Source organism: Phaseolus vulgaris, chromosome 10 (assembly GCF_000499845.2).
Source record: "Phaseolus vulgaris cultivar G19833 chromosome 10, P. vulgaris v2.0, whole genome shotgun sequence".
NCBI lineage: Eukaryota > Viridiplantae > Streptophyta > Magnoliopsida > Fabales > Fabaceae > Phaseolus > Phaseolus vulgaris.
In genome coordinates, this window is record NC_023750.2 from 20,710,211 (window position 1) to 20,737,360 (window position 27,150).

General features: G+C 48.9%; 1 protein-coding gene across 1 annotated transcript; it reads right to left on the reverse strand.

The window, feature by feature from the left end:
- Positions 1 to 1,876: 1,876 nt before the first annotated feature.
- LOC137816496 (uncharacterized) lies at positions 1,877 to 25,062 on the reverse strand. The gene is made up of 2 exons (XM_068619658.1): positions 24,649 to 25,062; positions 1,877 to 2,128 (listed from the first exon to the last, which is right to left on the reverse strand). The coding sequence occupies exons 1-2, from the start codon at positions 25,060 to 25,062 to the stop codon at positions 1,877 to 1,879; spliced, it is 666 nt and encodes a 221-aa protein (XP_068475759.1).
- Positions 25,063 to 27,150: the final 2,088 nt, after the last annotated feature.

Below are 27,150 nucleotides of genomic sequence, written 5' to 3' on the forward strand. Positions count from 1 at the left end.
CAACGGGACTCAGTTTGCAAGCCACCTGTTGAAGAAGCTTTGAGAAGGGGGTGGGAATTCAACAAGTGTTTGCATCCGTCGAGCACCCTCAGACAAATGGCCAGGTGGAGTCAGCTAATCGGGTGTTGCTGAGAGGTTTGAAGAGAAGGCTAGAGAAAGCCAAAGGAAGCTGGGCTGAGGAGGTACCCCGTATAGTCTGGGCGTACCACACCACCGAGCAGTCAGGAACCCATGAGACCCCGTTCAACTTGGTCTATGGGTGTGATGCCATGATTCCAGTAGAGATCCAGGAGAGCTCGCCGAGATTCCAGAACTTCGTAGAGGAAGACTCGAATGAAGAGAGAAGGCTGAACCTGGATCTACTGGATGAGGTCAGGGAAGAGGCGAGATTGAAGGCTGAAGCGGTGAAGAGAAGGATTGAACGAAGATATAACTCGAAGGTGATGCCAAGACAGTTTAGAGAAGGCGACCTGGTGATGAGGAAAGCCCACCAGTACGAGATGGAGAATAAACTGTCGCCCAAGTGGACTGGACCGTTCAGAATAACCGAGGCGCTCGGGAACGGTGCCTACCGCTTAGAGACATTGGAAAGAGGGGCGATTCCTCGCACTTGGAACGCCACGCACCTGAAGTTGTATTACAGTTGAGAACTTTGTAAGCAAAGATAAACACGAAGTTACTTTACAATGTCTCTGTTAAAACAGTTTGCAGGGGGCACTCTTTTTTCCCTAAGGAGGGTTTTTGATGAGGCCACCCAATAAAAGAAGAGTTTTGAAAGTACAAGTTGTTTTAGATTGCGTGCCTGTTGTTTTCAGAAAGTTTTGTAGAAAGACCTTGTCACTTATATGTGACTTAAGGCAAGTTAAAGATGTATTGCATGCTTTCTAAAAAAGTTTTAAGTCCTCATCGTTTTTCGGTGATCAGAGGCATCAGTTAAAGTTTAAGTCCTCATCGTCTTTCGGCGGTCGGAGGCACCAGTTAAAAGACCTCAACGCCCTCGCGCGTTCTGAGGCAAGATAAAGACCTCCTCGCCGTCGAGCGAGGGCAGGCGAGGAAGAGTGAAAAGTCCTCAGTGTTTCTGGGGGCGAGGAGATGTAACCCCTGGGGCAATGTAGAGGCACCAGTGAAAGGTCCTCAGTGTTTCTGGGGGCGAGAAGATGTAACCCCTGGGGCAATGTAGAGGCACCAGTGAAAAGTCCTCAGTGTTTCTGGGGGCGAGAAGATGTAACCCCCGGGGCAATGTAGAAGCAAGTAAAAGACCTTCTCGCCTATGAGCGAGTTCAGGCGAGTTAAAGACCTTCTCGCCTATGAGCGAGTTCAGGCAAGATAAAATCCTTCTCGTCTCAAACAGGTTCAGGTGTGGTGTTAAGGGTGGAAGAAGTCTTGAGGGTGGCTAAGGTAGGTTCGAAGAGAACACCTAGTCACCCGGTCTTTTGTTCTGAAGTTCAGGAAGGTAGAAAAGGATCTGAAAGGCGCCTCTACCCCCAGATAAAGGAACAATGGCCAAGGCATGAAGCAGATCGGGTGAAGCAATGTTTTAAGCCAGTAGTTGAGTTAAAGCTCGTTGCTTGAAGAGTAATTTTACGCTAAGGTTAATTGCCTTAAGATTACGAGTTGTTAAAGTGATTGTTGTTTGGAGTTGAAGTGGTTCGAAACAGTTAAGTATAAGATCGTGCCTACGAATTCTCTAAGTCTTTTCTTTGAAGTAAATCACGCAAGGGAAGTTAAAAGCAGACAAAGAAGTTACAGGAAGAAATGCCAAGGTAATTTCATTAAGTAAATACCAGTTCGGGCACATATACAGAAAGAGGGAAAAAGTTTATTACAAGTTACATACAAAGAAAAAGCATAAAGGTGGTGGATGAGGGGAAATTGATTAGTCTTCAGCGGGAACCACTTTTCCATCCACCAGCTCATTGTTAAGGGACACCATGCTGAGATCCAGATTGGGGAACAAGCAAGGGAATTGTTCCCGTGTAGCTTCGAATTCAGCAGCCAGAATTTGGGCAAAACTCAGATTAAGTTCTTCAATCTGCTTCTTGAGTTCTTCAGTCTGTTCCTTCAGCCCTTGATTCTGCTGCTCCAGCTCTTCGACTTGCCTCTTGAGTTTTTTGTTGATTTCTTGAGCCTGGAGAAGGTCTTCAGCAACCTTTTTGGATTCTGCTTACACTTGGCCCAATTCAGCAGTGATCTTCCCCTTCTCTTTGTTGGCCTCGGCAAGCTCAGCCATGGCGTCGTCCCTCGCCTTTTCCACCTTTCCCAGGAAGATCTCCCGATCAGCGGACCTCTGCTCCAGTTTCTTCACCTTGGTGGTGTCAGTTTTTATTAGGGCCTCTAAGTCAGCCACCTTAACGCGATAAGGCACAATCTTGCTTTCCAGCTCAATCTTCTCTTGAGCCAGAAGCTGCACCTTGTGGCGAAGATCGGTGGCCTCCTTGCGCGCCAACCGGAGCTCGGTGCTCATCGCATCTTCTACTCGGGAGTGTTCAATCTCCGCGAGTGTCAGATTGAAGGACAACTTCTCCACCTCAACCCTCATGGTGCTTTTTTCAGTTCTAAGGTTGAAGAGGTCATCCTGGAGCTTCCTGGTGGAGCTCTCCGCAGCTCTAGTTATGATGGTGGGAATGTCTTCTGCCATCGTCTTCAGCTTGGCAGATAAAGGCTCCCACTTCCTCGTGACCTCAAGAGGGAGGTTTGCTGCTTGTAGAGGCGCCGGGTGGGCCTGTTGTTGGTTTTCGTCGCCACCTTCTTTAGTTGGTTCTTCAGTAGGCGCTCCTGGGCGTGGTGGCGACGTCGGGGATTCGGTAATCAGAATTGGAGAGGTATGGGCAACCTCATCCCCGATTGGAGCAACGTCTGCGGCTGAGGCATTTGAAGGAGGACCCCCTCCAGCTGATACATACGGCGTGGAGGCGCTCGGGGGGTCCTCCATGAAGTTTGGCTCGGGGGCCTCAACCGCAGGAGGCGCAGTTGCTAGTGGAATGGCTTGGACTGGTGAAGCAGGAGCTTGTGGAGGTGGCGATGATGGAGGAGGAGCGGGCGTAGATGGTGGCGTTGATGTGGGAAGAGGGGGTGGTGCAGGTGGTGAAGAAGGTGCCACCCTCTTCCTCTTCGTGACAAGGCCATCTTCAGTGGCCTCGTCGTCCTCCTCTTCCTCCTCGTGGATCACCTGGGGGGCTTTCCTTTTGGGTCTCTTGAGGACCAGTTTCTTGCGTTGGGCGGCGGTTTGGACATCGGAGGGAGCTGCGCCCTTGGGTGGCGATCTGCCTTGGGCAGCGGCGATCTCCACCACGGAATTTGGCACTGTTTGAGAGCCCGTTGCCAATCCGTGGGTTCGGGCGAGCGCCCTCAATTCAGCGAGCTTGCCCTTGCCCAGCATGTTGTCTGCATAGAGCGAAAATGCATGGGTTAGCACAGGAAGAAAATAAATGCATAAGACAGTATGCAACGAAGCAGACAAACAGTGCAGAAAAATAAGACCAAAGTCTTGCACATAACGCACAAGACGCCCAGAAACAGTTAACAAAAGCAGTATCAAAATAAGAGCTTAAATGTTCTAACCTATTCGAATTTCGAGCTGGTCCTCGAAGAACTCGAAGCATATGAGCGTGGTGGTGAGGAAGGTGATGTTGACGTCCGCCACACTCTTCCAAAAGAAACAGAGATCTCTGTCCAAGGCGCCCATGCTATCAGGACTTCTGGGTCTCCTGAAGCAGCTCTTGGACTCTTTGCTCCCCTTGTTTACCCAGTACAAGGGGAAGCCGTCGAGTAGGGAGGCGTCCTTGTCGTTGGGGCGCACTTGGACGAACTTTCCCTTCCAGTCTTTATAGGATTGCTGGAAGATGGAGAGGATCGACCTCCCAACGATCCCATTCAAGCTTACCCACAGGCGGTCTCCTGGGTGCTTGGCTTCAAAAAGGAACAAGAATACATCCACCGATGCTGGCAACCCCAGATGGTCGCACATCACTTGGAACGCTCGCACAAACGCCCAGCTGTTGGGATGGAGCTGGGCGGCGGCGATGTTGAGCTCGGTGAGGAGCTCCCTCTCAAAACGAGTAAAGGGCCCGTCATTGCTCGCCTTGTCGTCGGCGCAAACTGGCAGCTCGGGGGGCAAGGCAGCACTGTCATCTTCTCGTCGTGCTCCTTGTGGAATGTTTGGTGAGGCTCATCCCCCTTAGTCAACCGCAAAACTGCCCCAGCAGTGTTCACAGAAGATGTTTCCCTCAAGAGGGTCGAGTTGGCCCAGGGATACAGGGTTTTGAAGTCTGGTGGGGGAACGGAGGCTCCTCCGGTGGCAGGCGGAGCAGCCTGGGCCAGGTTGGGGCGGGAAGGTGCAGGCCTCTCAGCCTGGGAAGACGAAGCACCGCGTTCTCGCGGTGGGTTGAGTGCTTGAGAAGAGGGGTTTCGTGTTGAAGGTGGAGGATTTGGGGTGATCTTTGAGCGAGTCATTGTCGAAGCTGCAAAGGAAGAAGAAAAGGAAAAATGATCAGGGTTCACAGAGGCTGACTCGATCATGAAGGAAGGGTGAAAAACGAACGAACGTATGTTCGTTGTGAATGTTGACGGAGCCCTAAGTTACGAAGAAGGAGAAATAGCAAAAACAGCCCACAACGTATGCACCAGACAGTTACAGGATGATGCGAATCGGTTAAAATGCAGTAAAAACCAGCAGAAGAAGGAAAGGAAGTACCTTTTTATGATCAGGAAGGCGATGAAGAATATTGGTGATTCGGGAAGTTGAAGAACGTCGAGAGCTTTTTTGCAGAAGAAGGTTGGAGCGTTCGAGAATACGAAGAAAAGTGATGGAACAGTGGAGCGAAAATGGGTTTAAGGGTTTTTCGAAATGGGTTTGGGAAGCGCAAACGTTAACTGAAGGTAACCGTTGATGAAGCCACGTGTCGTGCGATGGGTGAGGGGTTTGGTGGCGCGTCAGAGAAGCGGAAAGTACAACCGCTTGAAATTCTGCGCCAGGGCCACGTAGATCGGTATTGGCGTGACTCTTTTAGTCTTTTCGCTGGACAAGTCTTCGCTTAAGACTGGGGGGCTTGTGTGCCGCCCTGGTAGTCGGAAGTGATGACGTGGCACCAAGCTACAGTGTAGGCGTGTTGACAAGGCGCCAGATTCGCAGAAGGGAAGGAAGTCGGGGGGCTCGTGTAGTCGCCAGTTATTAAGTTGGCGTGCTCCGATCTTCCAGCATACCAGGCGATCGCCCAGTTGAAGATGAAGTCGCCAGATGTAAACTCAGGCGACCAAGTGATTGGAGATCGCCAGAACAAGCACATCGCCGGAGATGAAGGTGGTGCAGATTATGAAGGCGGCCGACGAGACCACAGGGAAGGTGTACAAGAGCACCCTAACTCGCCAATTCCAGTAGAGATTGCGCTCCCAAGTTAGCTATGCACTGGGCAGTACCATGCATAAATAACTTAGCCAAAAAGAGAGTCAGAAGCAGCGCCCAAGTCAAGGAGGCACCAGATGATGGCACGTGTACGACTGGATGTGAGCCACGTGTCCAGGTCTGTAACTGCCAGGAGAGAGAAAGTGACCAGGTATATAAGAGTTCTCAACGAACTTTCTGAGGTACGCACGTTCAGATTATACTCTTTACGCTTGCGAGTTCTAGAGCTTGCTGTGAGAGAGAATATTGCACGGTTCCTTGAGATTTCTTGAGTGTTCTTGCTCTTAGTATTTGGTGGTTTGGTCACTGACTTGGGCGTTGGAGTGCAATCGGCTGCAGCGGCGCCGCTCTGTTCTTTTGCAGGTTCTTGAGGTGGATCTTGAAGAAGGACGGAGGTTTGAAGCGGTGCACACGTCGATCCTTTGACGAGGCAGGTTCCAGCGTTCTGGTCAACAGGCAGGATCACTTGTTATATGTCTTTTAATTTTGTAATCATGTCAAGTTTTGTCTTAGTCATGTTATTCCATAATTGTCATTACTTCTAGTAGTACTTTTATTGCTTTAATTGTTTCTTGCTTTGGTTTACTTTCTGTTTTTTGAGTTTATTGCTTGATCCTTTGTGCATTTTCATTTTTAGATTTGAGTTCATGCTTGTATTTTCATTCTATACAAGTTCCTTTACACAATTTCCATTATGTCTTTGCTAGTTCATCATACTGTTTTTCATTCCTAAATAGGCACCTCTGTTTTCTTACAAACGTGCTACTGTTTTCAATTTACTGCAATTAATTGGCTCATAGGAAATTTGTGAAAATTTGGATTTACATACTTCAAAGTGTTAAAAAAGCATAGAAAAAAGAATCACTCAAAAATTCCAAGTACACAAAAAATGATAAATAAAATACGAAAAGTGTACTGCCGAAAAGAATACGGTAATTGGGCAGCAATTTTGAAAAAATTATTTCTCTCAATTGGCTTACTGTTTTTACCTCATTCCAGCGCCATTTTTGAGTTAAGACATTGAAGTTTCTGTGGTTAATTTTTCACATTCCAGTTCGCTTTCAATCGGTACAGTTAAATCTGTAAACATAGCACAGTTTGCTTTAAAAAAAAATAAAAAAATTTCCAGTAGCTGTTTTCTGTTTTCTTTAATCTACTCTAGCACTTTTCTTTAGGACTCTTTTTGTGTGCCTTCTTTATTCATTGAGTTCCTTATTTTTCTTGATTGTCTTTCATTCATATTCTTTCTAGTTTGTCATACATTACTCTCTGTTTTTGGTTTAGCTTTTATTGTTTACACCTTTTTCTTGCTTGTCTTTTTGTTCTTCTTAAAAGTTGTGTGGAGACTTGTTCTTAAGTAAGTTGGTTTGCTGTAACATATTTCACTTGAAGCTACTCCATTTCACAAGCAAGGCTTGGTTGAGGACAGAATATTTTCTTGGAGTGGTTTGAGTGCTTTCTTGGGCTTTTTCCAGCAACCTATATCTCACTGTTTTTAATTGTTTAACAAGTTTCTTTCACTGTTTTGTTTTCTGTTTTTGTGTATTTTCTGCTCATGGCTCATTTCTCTAGTGGAGAGTCCTCCAAACCGTGCTCACCACAAAAGGCAGCCCTTTATGAGGACTTAAAGAATGCCAAGCAATCCAATGCTCACTATCTTGAGGTGATAAGGAAGATGGAAGCACGGCTCCAAAGTTTGGAGTTAAACCGAGAGGAAATGCACCAAAACCGTGAGCAAAGAACTCCTCCTCCTAGTTGGCATTCTTCAAGGCACTCCCATGGTTATTATGAAGACAATCCAAGGCCAAGACATCATCACCATGAAGAGAGGCGCCAACATGTGGCTGGCCCTTGTTCTCCAAATGTAAAACTTCCTAGTTTTAGTGGTGATAGTGATCCCAATGTATACTTAGGATGGGAGGCTAAGGTGGACCAAATTTTTGATGTAAATGGGGTTAGGGATGAGCATAGGGTTAAGTTAGCTTCTTTAGAATTTTTGGACTATGCCATGCAATGGTGGCATCAATACCTCATGGACATTGACCTACACAAGAGGCCGCCCGTGGTCTCTTGGAACGATTTGAAAGCATGTTTACGCGCTAGATTCGTACCCCCACACTTTAGGAAAGACCTTATGTTGAAACTCCAACGGTTTCATCAAGGCGCGCTAAGTATGGATGATTACTTTAAACAACTAGACACGCTTTTAATTCGAGTTAATATGGATGAGAGTGAGGAGGCTAAGATAGCTAGGTTTGTGAGTGGACTTCGAAGGGATATTCAAGACGTGGTAGAGTTACAAGAATATTCTTCTTTGGAAAATGTGGTGCACCTTCCTAGCAAAATTGAAAATCAACTTGCAAGGAAAAATGCTTTCAAAAATTCTTCTAAAGATAACTACTACCACTCTTCTTGGAAAAATAAAAACTCTTTTTCAAACATCCCTTCTAAGGACTCTACTTTCAAACCTAGAGAGTCTAAGCCTTCCACTTCCAATGCTAGGCCTAAATCACCACAAAAATCGTCTAGTAAGAAGTGTTTTAAATGTTTAAGCTATGGACATATTACTTCTAATTGCCCTACTAAACGAACTATGTATATGCATGATGGGGTAGATAGTAGTGAGCATGGGTCCGAATCTTCTAGACATTCCTCACCTTCTAGATCCCCAAGTGAGAGTGAAAGTGAAAGCCCACATGAGGGTGACCTATTAGTAATAAGACGCATGCTTGGACAAGTGTTAAAACCTTTTGATGAAACTCAAAGAGAAAATATTTTTCATTCAAGGTGTCTTATTAATGATAGAGTTTGCTCTTTGATTGTGGATGGGGGGAGTTGAGCAAATGTGGCAAGCACAAGAGTGGTAGACAAACTTGGATTGCCTACCATCTCTCATGCCAAGCCCTACAAGTTACAATGGTTGAGTGAGGTGGGTGAGATAGTGGTGAACAAACAAGTCCTCATTACATTTTCCATTGGCAAATATAAAGATGAGGTCTTGTGTGATGTTGTTCCAATGGAAGCTACTCATATCCTTTTAGGTAGGCCATGGTAATTTGATAGAAAAAATTTTCATGATGGCTTTACCAACAAAATTTCTTTTAACTTCCATGGACACAAAGTCATTCTCAAGTCTCTCTCTCCAAAGGAGGTACATGAGGACCAAGTCAAAATGAGAGAAAAGAGAGAGAAAGAAAAAGAAATTAAAAATTCCAAGAGAAGCCTTCTCATATCTTCCCAACAAGTTCAAAAGGTAATAGTTACTCACAAGCCTATTTTTTTAGCTATTCCTAGACCTATTGAATATGAGTCGGCTAAGGATAGTCCCACATGTTTGGACCATTTGGTAAAGGAATATGAAGATGTGTTTCAAGATCCTCCTAAAGACTTACCACCTCTAAGAGGGATTGAACACCAAATAGACTTCATGCCCGGGGTTTCTTTACCAAATCGCCCTGCATATAGGACCAATCCCCAAGAGACCAAAGAAATTCAAAGACAAGTTGAGGAATTATTAGCTAAGGGGTGGGTTCAAGATAGCATGAGCCCATGTGCTATGCCTGTCATACTTGTCCCTAAAAAGGATGGGACATGGAGGATGTGTACGGATTGTCGCGCTATAAATAACATCACCATCAAATATAGGCATCACATTCCTAGGTTAGATGACTTGTTGGATGAATTATATGGGTCTAAAATATTTTCCAAAATTGATCTTAAGAGTGGTTACAATCAAATTCGAATTAAACATGGTGATGAATGGAAAACCGCTTTTAAGACCAAATTTGGTTTATATGAGTGGTTGGTCATGCCTTTTGGCTTGACTAATGCTCCTAGTACCTTCATGCGACTCATGCATCATGTTTTAAGAGCATTCATTGGCAAGTTTGTTGTGGTTTACTTTGATGATATTCTTATATATAGCTTGTCCTTAGAAGATCATGAGTCACATGTTACACAAGTTCTAGAAACCCTTAGGAAGGAGAAGTTGTATGCTAACCATGCTAAATGTTTCTTTGCATTAGATCATATAGACTTCCTAGGGTTTGTGGTTAGTCATAAAGGGGTGCATGTAGATCAAACAAAAGTTGCAGCAATTCAACATTGGCCTACACCCACCAATGTCAATGAAGTACGAAGCTTTCATGGCCTTGCTAGTTTTTATAGGCGGTTTGTGAAAGACTTTAGTACAATTGCCGCACCTTTAAATGCCATAGTAAAGAAGGATGTGGTTTTTAAGTGGGGACAAGAGCAAGAAAACGCTTTTCAAACTTTGAAGGCTAAATTAACTAAAGCCCCCATTCTAGCCCTTCCTAACTTTGCTAAGACATTTGAAATAGAGTGTGATGCCTCTAATATAGGCATTGGGGCCGTCCTCCTTCAAGAAGGACACCCCATCGCTTATTTTAGTGAGAAACTCAAAGGGAGTCATCTCAATTACTCCACTTATGATAAAGAACTTTATGCTCTTGTTAGAGCTTTGCAAAATTGGCAACATTATCTTTTTCCAAAGGAATTTGTGATTCATAGTGATCATGAGTCCCTTAAATATTTGAAAAGCCAAAGCAAGCTTAATAAGAGACATGCTAAGTGGGTGGAGTTTATTGAGCAATTTCCTTATGTGATCAAACATAAACAAGGTAAAATTAATGTAGTGGTCGATGCTCTTTCACGAAGATATACCTTGTTAAATGTTTTAAATGTTCAATATTTAGGTTTTGATCGCATAAAGGAACTTTATCATGATGACTTAGATTTCTCTCTAATCTATCAAGAGTGTTCCAAGGGAGGTCACAAAGACTTTTTCTTACATAATGGTTTTCTTTTCAAAGGAAAAAGACTTTGTGTTCCCCAAGGATCCATTAGACAATCTCTTGTTAGAGAGGCTCATGAGGGTGGGCTTATGGGACATTTTGGGGTAGCTAAGACCTTAGAAACATTGCATGAACATTTCTTTTGGCCTCACATGCACAAATCCGTACATACCTTCTGTGATAGATGTATAGCATGTAGGAAGGCTAAATCTAAGGTCCAACCCCATGGTTTATATACCCCTCTTCCTATCCCTACAATGCCTTGGGTTGATATTTCTATGGATTTTATCTTAGGACTACCCAAGACATCGAAGGGTAAGGATTCCATCTTTGTGGTAGTGGACCGTTTTTCTAAAATGGCTCATTTTATTCCATGCCACAAAGTGGATGATGCATGCCATATTGCAAATCTCTTCTTCAAGGAAGTTGTTCGTTTGCATGGACTTCCTAGAAGTATAGTATCTGATAGGGATTCTAAGTTCTTAAGTCACTTTTGGCGGACCTTATGGGGGAAACTTGGCACCAAACTTCTGTTTTCTACTACCTGCCACCCCCAAACTGATGGTCAAACCGAAGTGGTTAATAGAACTTTGGGTCAATTATTAAGATGCTTTATTTCCGGGAATCCAAGGGCTTGGGAGGATTTACTACCTCATGTTGAATTTGCCTATAATAGAGTAGTGAATTCCACCACTAACCATTCTCCTTTTGAGGTTGTTTATGGGTTTAATCCCCTCACACCTCTAGATCTTCTTCCCATTCCTGTCCTTGATGAGGTTCTATGCAAAGACGGTTTTGAAAAGGCATCTTTTGTTAAAGATTTGCATAACCGCATCAAGTTACAAATTGAGAAGAAAGTTGGTAAGTATGCTGACACTGCCAACGAAAGGCGAAAGGCATTAATCTTTAAGCCCGGTGATTGGGTTTGGCTTCATTTGAGAAAGGATAGATTTCCTTCTCTAAGGAAGTCCAAACTTATGCCTCGTGGTGATGGCCCTTTCCAAGTCATCAAGAGGATTAATGATTGATCCTGCCGGCAACTTGAACGTGGGTGAATCGCTTCGTAACACTTTCCGCCCTGTCTTCGCGACTGCGTCTCCTGAAGAATCACCTTCTGAACTCTCTCTCTCTCAGATGGCTTCAAGATGTGACCTGCAAAATACACAGACGGCGCCTCTAGCGGCCGTTTGCACTCCGACGATCAAGTTAGTTCAACAGAACCACCAGAAACTGGAAACTTAGTAAAATGTGTGTGTGTAAAACTTGCACTATGTTTTTCGTCTATCTCCCTCCCTCACTCTCCCTCTGATTCTGCCTTTTATCTCTCTTTTCCTTCTTCTGGGCACAACAGAATTCTGTTATGCTTTTCTGGCATGTGTCAGAACCCTGTCATGCTTTTCAGAGAAAGTGTACCTTCAGAATCAGCAATGGGGAGCGTGAGAGTCTGCGCATGTCTGCGCTTGGCTGCGCCTGTCTGTACCTTTAGCGGTACGGAGTGCTCTTTTGTCTGGACCGCACCCCTCTCAGATGGTGACACGTGGGGGCCTGCAACTCACATCTAACCACACACGTGTCACTTACTGGAAGGGCTCTAGCGCCTCTCTTTGTCTGCCCAAGCTACGCCCTTGCGGAGTAACTTAGGATGCTTCCCTTATCTGGGTAAATTGCATACTCTTAGGAGTGGGCGTCGGGTGTGGCTGGTCTAGGCACACTCACCGAACGTTACTCTCTGTGTAGACGACTTACCCTTCTGGATGACACGCACGTAATGGGTTGAGGGAATCACCAATCACCGACTGGCTTACTAGTTCCCTCAGGCCACTCTCGTGCATGATTGCTTGAGGTGTGCTCATGCGAGGTCCATGCGTAACGCTCTCGCTGGGAACCTCAGTCCCAGTTTAACTGCGTGTAATACGAGACCCCGATGACAATACACCCGATGACTGATCAGTGTTTATTCGCTACTCGCGCTCTGCCTCCAGGCGCGAGTCTGGGAACTGGTCTACTGGTGGTAACTTGGCTACTGACCACCGATCACCGTTCTGGGTGATCTATCCGCCGACCTCTCTGCCGCCTGATCTGTCGGTGGTAACTTGGTTACTGACCACCGATCACCTCTCTTGGCGATCGTCCCCCTACCTCTCTTCCACTTAGTCCACGTGTCACCCTGCGAGTGGTCCACGTGGTTCTCTGGTGCTGACGTCATCGACTACCGATGACCGATCGGATCAATGATAATGCCTATGAGTTAGATATGCCCTCTACTTATCTTGGTAGTAATTCTTTCAATGTTACTGATCTCACTTCTTTTGCTGCAGGTTTCCCAAATTCGTTGACGAATTCTCTCCAACCCGGGGAGTATGATGGAAACCAAGTAGAGGATGCTCTAGGCCATGAAGCCCAAGCCCAACAAGGGGCCCAAGCCCAACAAGGGGCCCAAGCCCAACGAATTACTAGGAGCATGGCAAGAGCTTTGGGACAAGAGTATAATAAAATGGCTCTTCTTATTTGTTTTGTAGAATAGGGGTGTGAATGTAATAAAAAGGTGTAACTAGTAAGGGAGTCTAGGGGGGAGTGTAGATAGGAGCCTAGGGTGTGCCAAACCGAATTTCATTGCATTTGTGTGCCATTTAGCTTGCATTTTCAGCACCTCTAGGCTATAAATAAAGGTGCTTAGCTTGTACAATTCAGATTGGAATTTTATAGTAGAGAGACTATACTCAATTTGGGAGAGAATTTGTGAGTTTTGAGTCTTCCTCTTCTTTGCCTTATCTTGTGAGCTATGGTGAGCTTCAAGTGGTGGCACTCCATCACTTATCTTGGTTCAAGGTTCCAAGTGGCGTGAATGGCTTCTTCCAATCCTCAAAATCCAGCAAGCATCTTCATATAAGTGTCTTCTTTCCTTTCTTCAATTTTCCATTCGGTAGTTTCATTTCCTAATGTGTTTCCTTCATTTTCTACCGTTTACATTTTGTTTTCCAGCTTTGTTCTTTGTTTCTTTTTCGGTTCAGTAGCTAGTTTCTTAATTCTGTCCAGTTTTAATTCTTGTTCTTCTTTCCTTTTGTTTTGATTCAATTTGACAATACATGGACTTCAATATGAGTCTTGGTTGGTGCTTAGTTTTGGTGAGTTCTTGAATTTAGAACATTGATCCAATTCTAAAGTAAAGTGCCTTTCAAATCCAGCTCAAGTTGTTCCTAAGAATGTCAAGAATCATGTGTTCTTGTAGTTACATTCACATCACTTGGGCCCCCTTGAGGGGTCCTAACATACGTTGACTTTGACTTTGACTTTGACTTTGGTCAACGCCCGGGGACGGGATTGTACACAAGCCCCCGGTCTTGAGCTGACACTTGTTTCAGCAAAAAGACTAAGGCCTCGCCTTACCATCCACATGGCATTCCTGCTGACGTGAAATTCCCTTGATCATTTTGACGTGACGCTCACTGAGCGTCTGACGTGACATTCTCTGCGCTGAGGATGTGACACTTTAAGCTATGCTTTAATCTCTTGACACGTGGCTCAATCGCACGGCCATCACTTAGCGCCTCTCGCGCTCCTCAAGTTAACGTTATATCTTTCAAAAACGCGCGCTTCAAAACACTGTTTCATTCACTCTTCGCATTCCCTCTACTGTTCATCTTCCCAAACTTTCTCTGCATCCTCCGCTCTCTCTTTCATGCTTCCAACATTCATCCAATCAGATATTCAAAAGGTATGATTTTTCTCCTTCAATGGCTCTCCCTTTAACTTTCGTATTGATATAACTGCCTGGGCCTGTTTATTTTCCTTGCATTTCTTGTGTTCTTCCCCTTTCCTCTGCTTTCTCTTCGTTCTTCCCCCTTTTCTGGATATCTCGCGTGGGTAGGAGTCCTCTTAGGGTTTCGTCCCATTTGCTTCTTCGAACTTGCTAAGCCTTTGCCTTTTCCTTCGTTCTTCAGATTTTCATCAACTATGTCACGTACGGAAACGACGACCAATCCTCCCCCCAAAGTCAACTATAAGGCTTGTTCCGGCCGGTTGACCTCGGACGTCTTTATGCGCAACCTTGCCCGTCAGCTAGGGACACCGTCCCTCTGGCTACCTGTGGATACCTGTAAAGAAGGACAAAAGGGCGCCCTAGCGGCCGTTTGCACTCCGACGCTCAAGTCAGCTAGCAAGAAACACCAAAAACTCTACACCTCCATATCGGAGCACCGTGAATGGCACTCTGAAGGTGGTCAAAAGAAACTGTGTATCATGTATCTTTTCTCCCTCTGGAAAACAACCTCTCTCTAGTCCCTTGCGCCTAGCCTCAAGACTCGAGCAAGCAACTAGAGTGTACTCTGGGAAAGGAATTATATGACAAGCAACTAGGCCTGCTGACAGTGAGATACAGTAGTGATCCTATGAGTCCTCTGTATTTGGTTTCATCAACAAAAATTCCAGCTTCATCATGATCCAACTGACAACTTGTTGAGAAGGGTGTGCTAATTGGTTTACACTTGTCCATTTCAAATTTCTTCAGCAGATCCTTGCAATACTTAACTTGACTTAAGAAAATGCCATCCTTGAGTTGTTTGACCTGCAAGCCTAGAAAATAGTTCAACTCACCCATCATTGATGTACCGTCCCGTATCCGGGCGTTGACTAAGTCAAAGTCAAAGTCAACGGCTGGAGAGTCAAAGTCAACGGCTGGAGAGTCAAAGTCGACGCAAGGCGTCGCCTAGGTGGAGGGACGCCAAGGGGAAGCGTCGCCAAGGCAAGGCGTCGCCTAGGTCAAGGCGTCGCCCAGCCGGGGCGTCGCCAGATCAAACAGTGCTAAAGCAAGGCAACCACGGTGTGGTTCCCCGATACCCATGGGTAGGAAAGACCGTGGAGGGAGCGACGCCGTGGGAAGACCTCAGGTCCTGATAACCCGGGGCAGTGATAAAGAGAAGGAAAAGGTGGCTTCAAGGCCATAGTAATAGTACCAGTGTAGGGCAGCCTGACTAGTGAAGTGCTCCTCCCGCCTCAGAGACGCCTGTGGGGCAGATACGACTCAAGAGGAAAGTCACGCCCAGGGCAACCGGGTGCAGAGTACAAAAGGAAGGCAGATACGCTCTCAAAGTAAGTGGCTAGATACTTGGGGGCATGAGTTGGCACCCAAAAAGTCACCCCTAACGCAGTAGCACTCCCAAGCAGGAGGACTCACGCGAAGAAATGTCCCCCCAGATGGGCAGAAACGCCCCCAGATGGGGTCACGGCGTCGTGAGGCCCTCCACGTGTACAACAGTCTTGTCAGAATGGAAACACCCTTTAGTCAGGTGCCAGGTAATTAAAAGTCATTCAATATAGTTTCCCTTTCGAGCATTCAGGTACTATAATGGCTCCCAAGCGTTTCAACGTCTTAAATGCGCTACGTTTTCTAATTAAACGCTTTAATGAGTGCGTTACGTTTGTGATTAAAAGCGCTTTAAGGCGCTTTAAATGCTTGGGTAGTTTAAATAGCACGGAGAATGTTGGAAAAAGGGTTGGAACTTTCGGCAAATTTACCAGAGAACTCTCTAGTTGCTTGCTCGTGCTTGAAGGTTACGTACAAGTGACTGGGGAATATTTTTGCCTGAAGGAGACAACACACACATATATACACAGTTCTTTTTACCACCTTAAGAGTGCCATACGCGGTGCTCAGAGACGTAGGTGGACAGTTTTGGTGTTTCTTGCTGGTTGACTTGAGCGTCGGAGTGCAAACGGCCGCTAGGGCGCCTCTTTGTCCTCTTTTTTGCAGGAATTCGCAGGCAACCAGTGGGAAGGAGTCCCTAGCTGACGATTGAGGTCGCGCACGAAGACGTCCTGGTCAACCGGACGGAACATTTGGCGCCCACCGTGGGGCCGATATAAAACATCAGTCCCATCACAAGTTCGAGAAAGTTTACCAAGTTACAGTAACGTTGAAGGAGGTTGGAGTGACAATGGCCCCCACCAGACGACGCACAGCACGCGCAGCCCCAGCAGAACTATCCATGCAGCAGGTCCTGGAAATAATTGCAGCAGGACATGGCGGATTCGAAAATGGAGCAGGAACGCATGCAGGCAGACCTTGACGCCTCGCATGAGCGGAACGAAGAGCTCCACCGTGTGAATGAGGAGTTGCGCCAGGGCCTGAGAAACGATCGGAGGCGGCCTGGACAGGACGAGATGGAGAACCATTCCCCACCAAGGGAGTTTTCCACTCCTTTCTCGCAGGAGATCCTAGACGCAGCGATCCCGAACACGTTCGCGGGACCCAAGGTGATTTTCACCGGGATGGAGGACCCAGAGACGCACCTTGCTGCGTTTCACACACAGATGGTCCTGATAGGCGGTTCTGATGCTGCCAAGTGCAAGCTCTTCATGAGCAACCTGACCGAGATGGCTATGGATTGGTTCATTAGCCTCCCAGAGGGTCATATCACATCTTTCCGCCAATTGTCGCGATTATTCAGAGAACAGTACTTAGCCAACAAGGCCCCGTCGCCGGTCTCCTACGATCTGTTTGATGTGAAGCAGTATCAGGGGGAGACCCTGAAGGAGTATATCAATCGCTTCGGGGCCCAGGTCGTGAAGGTTGGTACAACAGAGGAGCCTATGATCGTGTACACATTTGTGAAAGGCGTATGCCCCGATCCCTTTGGAGAATCCATTATCCGCAACCGCCCTAGGACTTTCGCTGAACTACGGCGTAGGGCGGTAGAGCATATTGCTTCTGAAGGGGAGGTATGTGTGAAGCGCACCAGCGCCGTGCCCTCACGCCCGAGGGGACCGGCGCGAGCTCAACCCGTCAGGGTCAATGAGACCACGACGGGGAGAAAGAAGCCAGAGGATAGACGCCCCTACGAGGCTAGAAAGCCCCAGCCCCGGGGTCCAGCAGGAGGCGAACGCCCCGCCAGAGAAAGAGCGAGACCGGCGAGGTACAACTTCGTGGTTGAGTTGAAGGATTTAATCGCCATGCCTAACATAGCTGAGAGGCTGAGGCGACCGGCGAAGACTGACAAGGTGTTAGGGCCCCGTAAAGACTCTTGGTGTGAATTCCACGAGGCTTTCGGGCACCACATCGATAATTGCCTGTCGTTGGGCTACCAGCTAGATGAGCTGGTGAGGACTGGGTTCTTGAAGGACTATGTCGCAGATCCCACAACGATCGCCACCTTGCCGCCGCCGGCAGATGAACCAGCACACGAGATGCCTGTGCTTGGCGAGGTCCACACCATTGCTGGAGGTTTTTCCGGCGGAGGACCCACTGCCTCCCAGCGGAAGAAATACGCGAGGGGGGTGAATTCAGTCGAAGAGAGGCTCTCGGGGGAGCCATGGGAGTCAGATATTGTGTTCACAAGAAGAAACCTCCGAGATGTGGTACCCCACGACAACGACCCCGTTGTCATCTCAGTCGTCACAGCCGGAAAGAAGGTGCACAGAGTGCTAGTAGACCAAGGAAGTTCGGCAGATGTCATGTTTTTGTCGACCTTTAATAAGTTACGGCTGTCCCCCGATCTGTTGAGTCCCTATACAGGGTGCTTGTATGGGTTCGGGGATAACCAGGTAGAAGTCCGGGGGTACCTGGAGTTGCGGACCACGTTCACAGACGGAGAGGCCTCCCGTACCGAGAGCATTCGTTACCTCGTCGTGAACGCTAATTATGCCTACAATATTTTGCTGGGCAGACCGGCGTTAAACCGTCTGAGCGCGGTGTCCTCCACCCGTCACATGAAGATGAAGCTGCCGGACCTCAGTGGCCAGGTGATAGTCATCAGGTCAGACCAGGAGGAGGCGAGGAAATGCTATGAAAACAGCCTGAAAACGAAGAGAGGCGTATTCATGGTGTATGAACGTCCGCCGAGCGCGGACGCGACGATGATTGAGGCGACGCCCGCTGGGCTGACGCCTGAAGAGGCCATAGCGGAGAGGGCGATGCCCGAAGCGGAGAGGGCGATGCCCGAAGCAGATGTGCCAATGGAGGAAGGCCCTGACGACGCGGCGCCCGTAGAAGAGGCGGCGCCCGTCAAAGATGATAGCAGGGAGTAGCTTGCGGCTAACGCCGTAGAAAGGGAGATTGGCGGCAAGACTTTCAAGTTAGGAAGTTCGCTAAGCCCAGAAGAACAGGAAGGGATGGCAGAAGTGATTTCACGCCACCTGGGTGCCTTCGCATGGTCCGCCTCGGATATGCCAGGCATCGACCCCGATTTCCTGTGTCACCACCTCAGCATGGACGCCACGGTCCGCCCCGTGCGTCAGAGAAGGAGAAAGTTCAATGAGGAACGACAACAGGTGGTGAAAGACGAAACGCAGAAGCTGCTGAGTGCTGGCCACATCAGGGAGATTCAGTACCCTGAGTGGCTCGCCAACGTCGTCTTGGTGAAAAAGGCGAACGGAAAGTGGAGGATGTGTGTTGACTTCACGGACCTGAACAAGGCATGCCCAAAGGACTCGTATCCGCTGCCCAGCATCGACACCTTAGTAGATAGTGCGTCCAGCAGCAAGGTGCTAAGTTTCCTGGACGCCTTTTCAGGGTACAACCAAATCAAGATGCACCCAAGAGACGAGAGCAAGACTGCATTCATGACTAAGACATGCAGTTACTGCTATAAGGTGATGCCCTTCGGGCTGAAAAATGCGGGCGCCACGTACCAGAGGCTAATGGACAAGGTCCTGGCGCCAATGCTTGGGAGGAATGTGTACGCCTATGTAGACGACATGGTGGTGGCGTCGCAGAATAGGGTGCAGCACATGGCAGACCTGGAGGAGTTGTTCAACACAATATCCAAGTACCGCCTCAAGTTGAACCCCGAGAAGTGTGTTTTCGGGGTAGAGGCCGGTAAGTTCTTGGGTTTTTTGCTCACCGAGAGGGGGATAGAGGCGAACCCCGAAAAATGTGCGGCTATTATCGCCATGCGGAGCCCGACGTCGGTGAAGGAGGTGCAACAGCTGACAGGGCGGATGGCGACGCTCTCAAGGTTTGTTTCCGCCGGAGGAGAGAAGGGGCACCCGTACTTCCAGTGCCTCAAGAGAAACAGTCGCTTCGCATGGACTGATGAATGCGACGCGGCTTTCATTAAGCTGAAGGAGTACCTGGCGACGCCGCCGGTCCTCTGCAAGCCGGTAACGGGCGTGCCCCTCCGTTTGTATTTTACTGTAACGGAGCGGGCCATCAGTTCTGTGTTGGTCCAAGAGCAGGACCAGAGTCAGAAGCCCATCTACTTCGTAAGCAAGGCCTTACAGGGGGCTGAGACGAGGTACCAAGCACTAGAGAAGGCGGCGCTGGCGGTAGTGTTCTCTGCTAGGAGGCTCCGTCATTACTTCCACAGCTTTACGGTGGTGGTGATGACCAATCTCCCTATCCAGAAAGTGCTGTAGAAACCTGATGTGGCAGGAAGAATGGTACGCTGGACAGTGGAACTGTCAGAATTCGACATCCAGTACGAGCCTAGAGGATCCATCAAAGGGCAGGTGTACGCAGATTTTGTAGCAGAACTTTCGCCCGGAGGTGAGCAAGAGATGGAAGCGAGTTCGCAGTGGCTGCTCTCGGTGGATGGCTCTTCAAACCAACAAGGGAGCGGTGCGGGAATAGTCTTGGAGGGACCCGACGGCATACTGATCGAGCAGGCCTTGCGTTTCGCCTTCAAGGCAAGTAACAATCAGGCAGAATACGAAGCCCTGATAGCGGGAATGCTCTTGGCCAAGGAGATGGGCGCACAGAACCTCCTGGTGAAGAGCGACTCTCAGTTGATTACGGGGCAGGTGTCAGGTCGGTTCCAGGCGAAGGACCCACAGATGGCGGCGTATCTGAAATACGTCCAGTTATTGAAGGGGGCGTTCAACGCTCTTGAGCTGATACATGTCCCGAGGGAGCAGAATGCCAGAGCTGACCTGCTCGCAAAGCTGGCCAGCTCAGGCAAGGGGGGTAGACAGAGGACAGTGATCCAGGAGACTCTCAAAGCTCCGCGTCGATTCGTGGAAGACAACAGGGTGGATGTCCTCCAGATTTATACATCAAGGGGAAGGCCGAGGAGTCATTCCTCTTTGACCCAAGATACGCAGAGGGCGCCCCACATCAGCATGTACGCGGGTGTGCCTGAGGAAGAGCAGATGCAGGTATGTGTTTTGTCCAAGGGAGACACCTGGATGACGCCTTATAAACAATACCTGGCGGATGGGGCTCTTCCAGTGGACCCTAAAGAGGGTAAAAAAGTCAAAAGAAATGCCGCAAGATATACTTTGGTGGATGGGGTGCTGTTCAGGCACGGTTTCACTCACCCTATCCTAACATGCGTCAGTGGCGATGAGTGCACCAGGATAATGGCGGAGCTACACGAAGGCATCTGCGGAAGCCACGTAGGGGGAAGATCCTTAGCCTCCAAGGTAATACGCGCAGGTTTCTTCTGGCCAACAGTGAAAGAGGACTGCGCACGGCACGCCCAACGGTGTAGGCAATGCCAAAAGCACGCCGACTGGCACAAGGCGCCGCCAGAAGAGTTGCGGTCCATATACAGCCCGTGGCCTTTCCATACATGGGGAATTGACATCCTGGGCCCTTTCCCACTGGCAATCAGGCAGATGAAGTATCTGATCGTCGCCATCGAATACTTCACTAAGTGGATAGAGGCGGAGCCCGTGGCACAGATCACTGCGCATAAGGTACAGCATTTCGTGTGGAGAAACATTGTGTGTCGCTTTGGCGTACCTAGGCGCCTGATATCTGACAACGGGACCCAGTTTGGCAGTCAGCAGTTGAGAAATCTGTGTGCTGAAGTAGGAATCAAACAAGTGTTCGCATCGGTTGAACACCCCCAGACCAATGGACAGGTAGAGTCGGCAAACAGAGTTCTCCTGAGGGGGTTAAAAAGAAGGTTAGAGAAAGCCAAAGGGGCGTGGGCGGAAGAGGTGCCAAGGGTGGTATGGGCATATCACACCACGCCCCAATCCTCTACTATGGAGACGCCCTTCAGTTTGGTATACGGGTCGGACGCGATGATTCCAGTAGAAATACATGAAAGCTCACCACGTTTTCAAAACTTTGTGGTGGAGGAGTCCAATGAAGAGAGGCGAGTAAACCTGGATCTGCTAGACAAGGCCAGGGAAGAAGCTAGAATAAAAGTTGAAGCGATGAAGAGACGAGTAGAGCGGCAATATAGCTCTAAGATAAAGCCGCGACAGTTTCAGGTTGGCGACCTAGTGATGAGGAAAGCTCACCCATACGAGCTGGAAAACAAGCTGTCTCCCAAATGGACCGGACCCTTCAGAGTTACTGAGGCTAAGGGCAACGGTTCGTACAACCTGGAAACGTTAGATGGAGGTCCTATCCCGCGCAGTTGGAATGCAGTCAACTTAAAATTTTATTTCAGTTGACTTATGTAAGCAGTATGTAACAATTTAGTTGAAGGGGACGCTCTTTTTCCCTCTCGGGGGTTTTTTAATGAGGTCACCCTAATAAAAGGAAAAACCAGTTGAGAAAAAGAAGTTCCTTGGTTTTCAGCCTTTATCTTTCCTTGTTTGAAGTAATGTGATGCGCCGCCTAGGCCATGACGTCGCCAAGAAAGAAGGCGTCGCCTAGGTCATGGCGTCGCCCAGAAAGAAGGCGCCACCTAGATAGGGGCGTCGCCCCTGAGCAAGCGTCGCCCAAATGAAGGCATGCACCGTTGGAAGAACAGGACGAAAGGAAAGCGCGCAGTACATGAAGCATATGCAAAGTAAAGTGGCATTGCAAAAAATCGAGTATGATATTGAAAAGTTGTTGTTACAAGCAATGTTCAATACAATGGGAGTAGTACAAACGGAGCAAACGCTACAAATCATGCAAAAACGCTAACAAGCCATTCCTCAGTGGTCATCAGAGTCATCACTAGAGGAAGGCGAAGCCCCTTTTCCAGCCCGCAGAGCTCGAGTAAGTCGTGCCCTCTTTTCTTGGTTTATTCTAGAACCTGCACCAGGGGAAAAGACGTGTTAGAGATACCATGAGGCAAAACATGCACGTACAAAAAACAACAAAGGCCGGAGTTACCAAGGCAGTGGTTCTTACATATGTACTTCTCAAGAGTCCCAACGTTGAACTCCAGGCTGATCACCGTGGCAGAGTCAAAACCTCCCGCCTCAGCAAGAATCCGGCAAGCTATTTGATCACTTGGAGCCATCTTCTTGAGGGGTTTGGCTTTGAAGGCCTTTTCCTCTCTCACCCATTACAGCAGAAACCCATCCAGAGCGTCGGGAACAAGGTCAGTGCGACAGATCTTGAAGAACCGGCCTTTCCACCCGGTGAACGAGCTTTGGAAGGGTGTGAAGAGAACTCTCCCGGGTACATTACTGAGAGTTACCCAGAGGTTGTGTCTCTGCCTCTTCACCTCAAAGAAGTGAAGAAAGAGGTCAACCGAGGGTGCACAACCCAGAAACCCGAAGAGAATGTCGAAGGCTTTGACAAAGGCCCAGCTGTTGGGATATAACTGGGCCGGAGCCACGTTGATCTCCGTCAGCAGTTCCTTCTCGAACCAAGAAAAAGGTAAGCGCACTCCGATGATCTTGAACACCACCTGGTAAAAGTAAAAGAAAGGGACCCCTTCGTTGGCCCGTTCGTCTCCACATACTGGCTCCCCTAGAGTGCAAGGGAGCACGCGATGTCGTCGTCATGCCTCCTCGCGAAGGCCCGGTGGTCATAGGAACACGAATCCCCTTTGTGCTCCCTTATGGCCCTGGTAGAGAGTAAGCATGAACACTCGTCAAGAAGTTCACTCGAAGCCCAAGGGTACAGTCTTTGGGACGAACCCTGGAGGAAGCAGCGTGAGAAGACATTCTGTAACAAGATCGGGACTGCCAGAAATGCAAGAGTTGAGCGAGGGAAACGAAGGCTAGAACAACCATTTTCGTCAGAGAAGAAAGGGTGCAAGAAGGAAGGGTGCAAGAAGAAAGAACGCAAGTAGGTTATGAAGAGTGAGAAATGATGAGGATAGTTCCAGAGTTTGAAGAGTTAAATGAAGCGGTTAGAGTGCCAAACGACGCGAATGGATGCACCGCACGATTGATACACGTGGCAGAAGATGAAAGAATGACGCAGGCACCACTGGGTTAAATCAGAAAATGTCGTATCGACAGAGTATCCAGTGGTACGATGCGCCGTCACAAGTGGGTCAGGGACGCAGCAGGAGTCAGGACTCAGTGAAATGACTGAATGTCCCATCATCCATCCAAGAAGCGCCACGTGGATCAAGGCGAATGACGGAACGTCCCATCAGCCATACAAGAAGCGCCACGTGGATGGCACAGACAAAACCTTGAGCTCTTCGCTGCCATCAGGCGTCGACCAAGGCAAGAATCAAAGTCAACGTCGAAGTAAAGGTAACGCCCGAGGTGTCACCGGAAGGACGTGAAGGGCGACGCTAGCGTGAGACGTCACGGGCGTCGCCAACCCAAATACCAACAGGCGTCGCCTCCCCGATACCCACAGGTAGGAAAGACTGTGGAGGGACACGAAATCAAAGAAAGCACAGTTAGTCACTGGCGTCGCCTCCCCGATACCCACAGGTAGGAAAGACTGTGGAGGGAGACGAAATCAAAGAAAGCACAGTTAGTCACTGGCGTCGCCTCCCCGATACCCACGGGTAGGAAAGACTGTGGAGGGAGACGAAATCAAAGAAAGCACAGTTAGTCACTGGCGTCGCCTCCCCGATACCCACAGGTAGGAAAGACTGTGGAGGGATATAAGACCACCAAACGCCAGCAAATCGCTGGCAAGGCGTTCCCCGATACCTATGGGAAGGAAAGACCATGGAGGGAACAGACCCCCCCCTAGAGCACTTGGCGTTTTAGACACCCGGGGACGATACGGTGCTGCTGTAGCAGGCCTCTCCCTAGGCGTGGGCGCCGGGCGTTAAGGATCAAGGAAAGGACCTTTTGGTATTAGAAGCACCCCGTGGACGATACGGCGTCACTAAGTGAGCCTCTCCATGGGCGTGGGGGTTGGCACGCGACTTTTCCCGGTTATACAAAGCCGCCCAACGAAGCGAAAGAAGCAAGTATAACGCAAACAAAACAACCGAAGCATAAGAAGGCGAAAGATGAGAATGAGATCGCACAAGCAGAATCGTATATGGCAAAGACACAAAAGCAATCATACGAACACCCAAATTTGTAGCAAGAGTACGGATAGTTCAAAGAATTACAAGTTTGAACAAAGAAAGTCAAAAGCAAGCGTAAAGAATAAAGGAATTAAGCTTGAAAGTGAAGGTGGCGGTTGAGAGACAGCGGTTCAGTCATCCACGTCCATGGGCACGAGCTTCCCGTCGACGACATGGTTCATGGGGTCGTAGTTCGAAATATTGATGTCAGGGTTCTCGCAGGACGCCTGGGTCAGAGCCTCTTGGAACCCCTCCTCGAAAGTACCCGCCATCTCCTGGATAAGAGACTTTTTCTCCTTCTCTAGCTCCTCAATGGCGGCATCCCAGAGGTCACCTGCTTCTCCAGAGCCTCTTTCTCCACGCGAAGCCGACTGACCTTGACCTGTAGTTTGTCGTAGTCAGCCCGAAGAAGGTCCATCGCTTTGGCCTGGGTGACCATTTCCCCCTCCAACCGCTCCGTCTTGTCAGCCTGTTCACGGCAACGGTCCTTCAGGTCCTTCTGAATTTCTGCATCAGCTTTAAGCAATTCCTGAAGGCCCGTTACCTGGACTTGGAGGGCGACTTCACGAGTATAAAGGCCAGCCTGGAGCTCCAATGCCTCTTCCAGTTGCCTCTCAGTTTCTGCCTTAGACTCTTGCATTTGTTTCAGAGAGGTTTGATAAGCTTCGTTCTGGCGCCCCAGGGTCCTCATTTCCTCCTCCAGAATAGTAGCCTTTGTTTCTAAGGCCTGGAGAGTTTGAGCCTGCATGACCGCGTTTCTGGCCTGGGCGCGCCATTCAAGAGCCACCGCCAAGAAGGCCCCCAAGTAGAAGGGCATGCCTTCCTTCCTGTCGGTGCCCTCTGGCAGAGTCCCGCTACTGAAGCCCCTCATTAGATGCATAATCGGAGGAGGGATGGCGATGAAATCAGGGGCGGCAGCGACGGAAGCAGGGGAAGCAATGGCTTCTGTCGGCGGCGGAGGCGGGGCAGATTCGGCGCCTTCGCCCCTTTCCTCTTGGAGCGGCATGGGAGGGAGTGAGGTTGCACTTGGGGGGTTGTCCATGAAGGGGTTCCCTCCCTGGGGCGACGCCTCTACCGAAAGAGGAACCCGCGCAGATTTTTTTCTTCTGAAGGGGGCCACGCCTTCTGAGTCCTCATCATCTGACAAAATCTCCAAAACTCGTTTCTCTTTGTCAAGGGGGGTTGGAGCCGGTGACGAGGCCGCGGCTAGGGGAACGGCGGCGATAGGCGGAGGAGAGTTGGGAGTTGGAAGCGCTTCGGGGCCAGGTGGAGATGTCGGAGATGGGCTAGAGGGAGCTTCAGCAGTGACTGGAGGTGGCGGTGATAGAGTCGGTGGGGGAACCAGATCGACAGCAGGGGTGGAGGAGGCGCCCGCCTTGGCGGCGCGTGCCTCCTTCATTGCCTTCGCCAGCATCATTCTCTTGGAAGCGCCCATCACCGATCCTACATCAAGACAGGCCAAACAGCAAGAATTAGGACCAAAGCAGCTATGCAAAGTTACAACACACATGGAGGCGTGAAATGCAAGTAACATGGCACAATATAAAATAAGTATAAGAGTCCAGGGGAACAAACGTTGATAGCAGGCTGTTCACAACAAAAAAGACGAGGGGAGAGCCCCTTACCAAAGTAGGTGGTCAGGGCGTGAGCATTGTACTCGCTAGCAACCAGCTTCAAGGTATCAAAAACGATCCCCAACCCGGCCAAGGCTTTGCTTACCTCCGTATCGGCGGGAGATAGCTCTTCCAGGGTTTTGGCCCTGAGCAATTTAGGGCGCTCCGTCCAGTAAAGGGGGAAGCCATCCAAAGCTGTGGGATCGTGCTTGGCGCTGCACACCCTGAAGAACTTCCCTTTCCAGTTCTTATAAGAATTCTGGAAGAGGGAGAGGAGGATCCTGCCTGCGATCCCGGAAAAGCTTACCCAGAAGCTCTTCCCCTGCTTCTTCACCTCAAAGAAATGCAGGAAGACATCTACAGAAGGGGGAATGCCCAGGTGTCCACAAAGAATTTGAAAGCCCCTCACGAATGCCCAGCTGTTGGGATGAAGCTGGGCGGGGGCAGTGTTGATTTCAGTAAGAAGCTCCCGTTCGAAGGGAGTGAACGGGAGACGCACTCCTACGCGCTTGAACACGGTCTGGTACATGAAGAAGAAGGGTTTCCCCTTTCTAGGTCTGTCGTCCAAACAAACAGGTTCCCCAGGCCTGCCGGGGCGGACGGATACGTGGGCGTCGTGTGTGCGGCAGAAGGCGTTAAAGTTGTACAAATGGGGATCCCCCCGGTGAGCTTCCAGGTCCTGGAAGGAAGTCAGGCTGGTGCATTCACTCGGGAGCTCGTCGGGGGCCCAGGGGTAGAAGGCTTTGTAGTTGGACTTGGGGGTCGTAGGGGAAGAATCAGGCTCCACGTTCGCGCGCGTCATGGTGAAAATAGATAGCTGGAGAAAGAAGAGAGGAAAAAGGGTTTAGCAAGTGTAGCCATGGCAAGAAGGGGAAAGAGCCCCAGGAAGCGTCACTCACGCGAGAAAAATCAGAGGAGGAAGAAGAAGTGGAAAGATGCAGTAATACATGAATAACAACAGTCCCAGGCAGTTCAATAAATCCTATAATGCGACGAAAGGGAAGAGTCGTGAGTACTCGAAATCGTACCTTTGCTATTGGAATGGAGGCAGTAGAAGAGCGCAAGAAGGAGAGAATCGCAATTGCAGAGAAAAAGGGTTTTGAAGGCGATGAACAATGCGGAGTTGCAGAGCGAATGAATGTAACAGTAGGGTGAGCACGGGGTTTGGAGTAACTTAAACGTTACATTTCGCAACTCAAGAGGCGCTAACTGAGGGCCGTAGG

Coding starts and splice junctions, on each gene's coding strand:
- LOC137816496 (XM_068619658.1), bottom strand. CDS start 25,062: ATGCAGGCTCAAACTCTCCAGGCCTTAGAAACAAAGGCTACTATTCTG. Junction 2,129..24,648: donor AAGAGGCTCTGGAGAAGCAG/GTGACCTCTGGG, acceptor GACCTTCTCCAG/GCTCAAGAAATCAACAAAAA.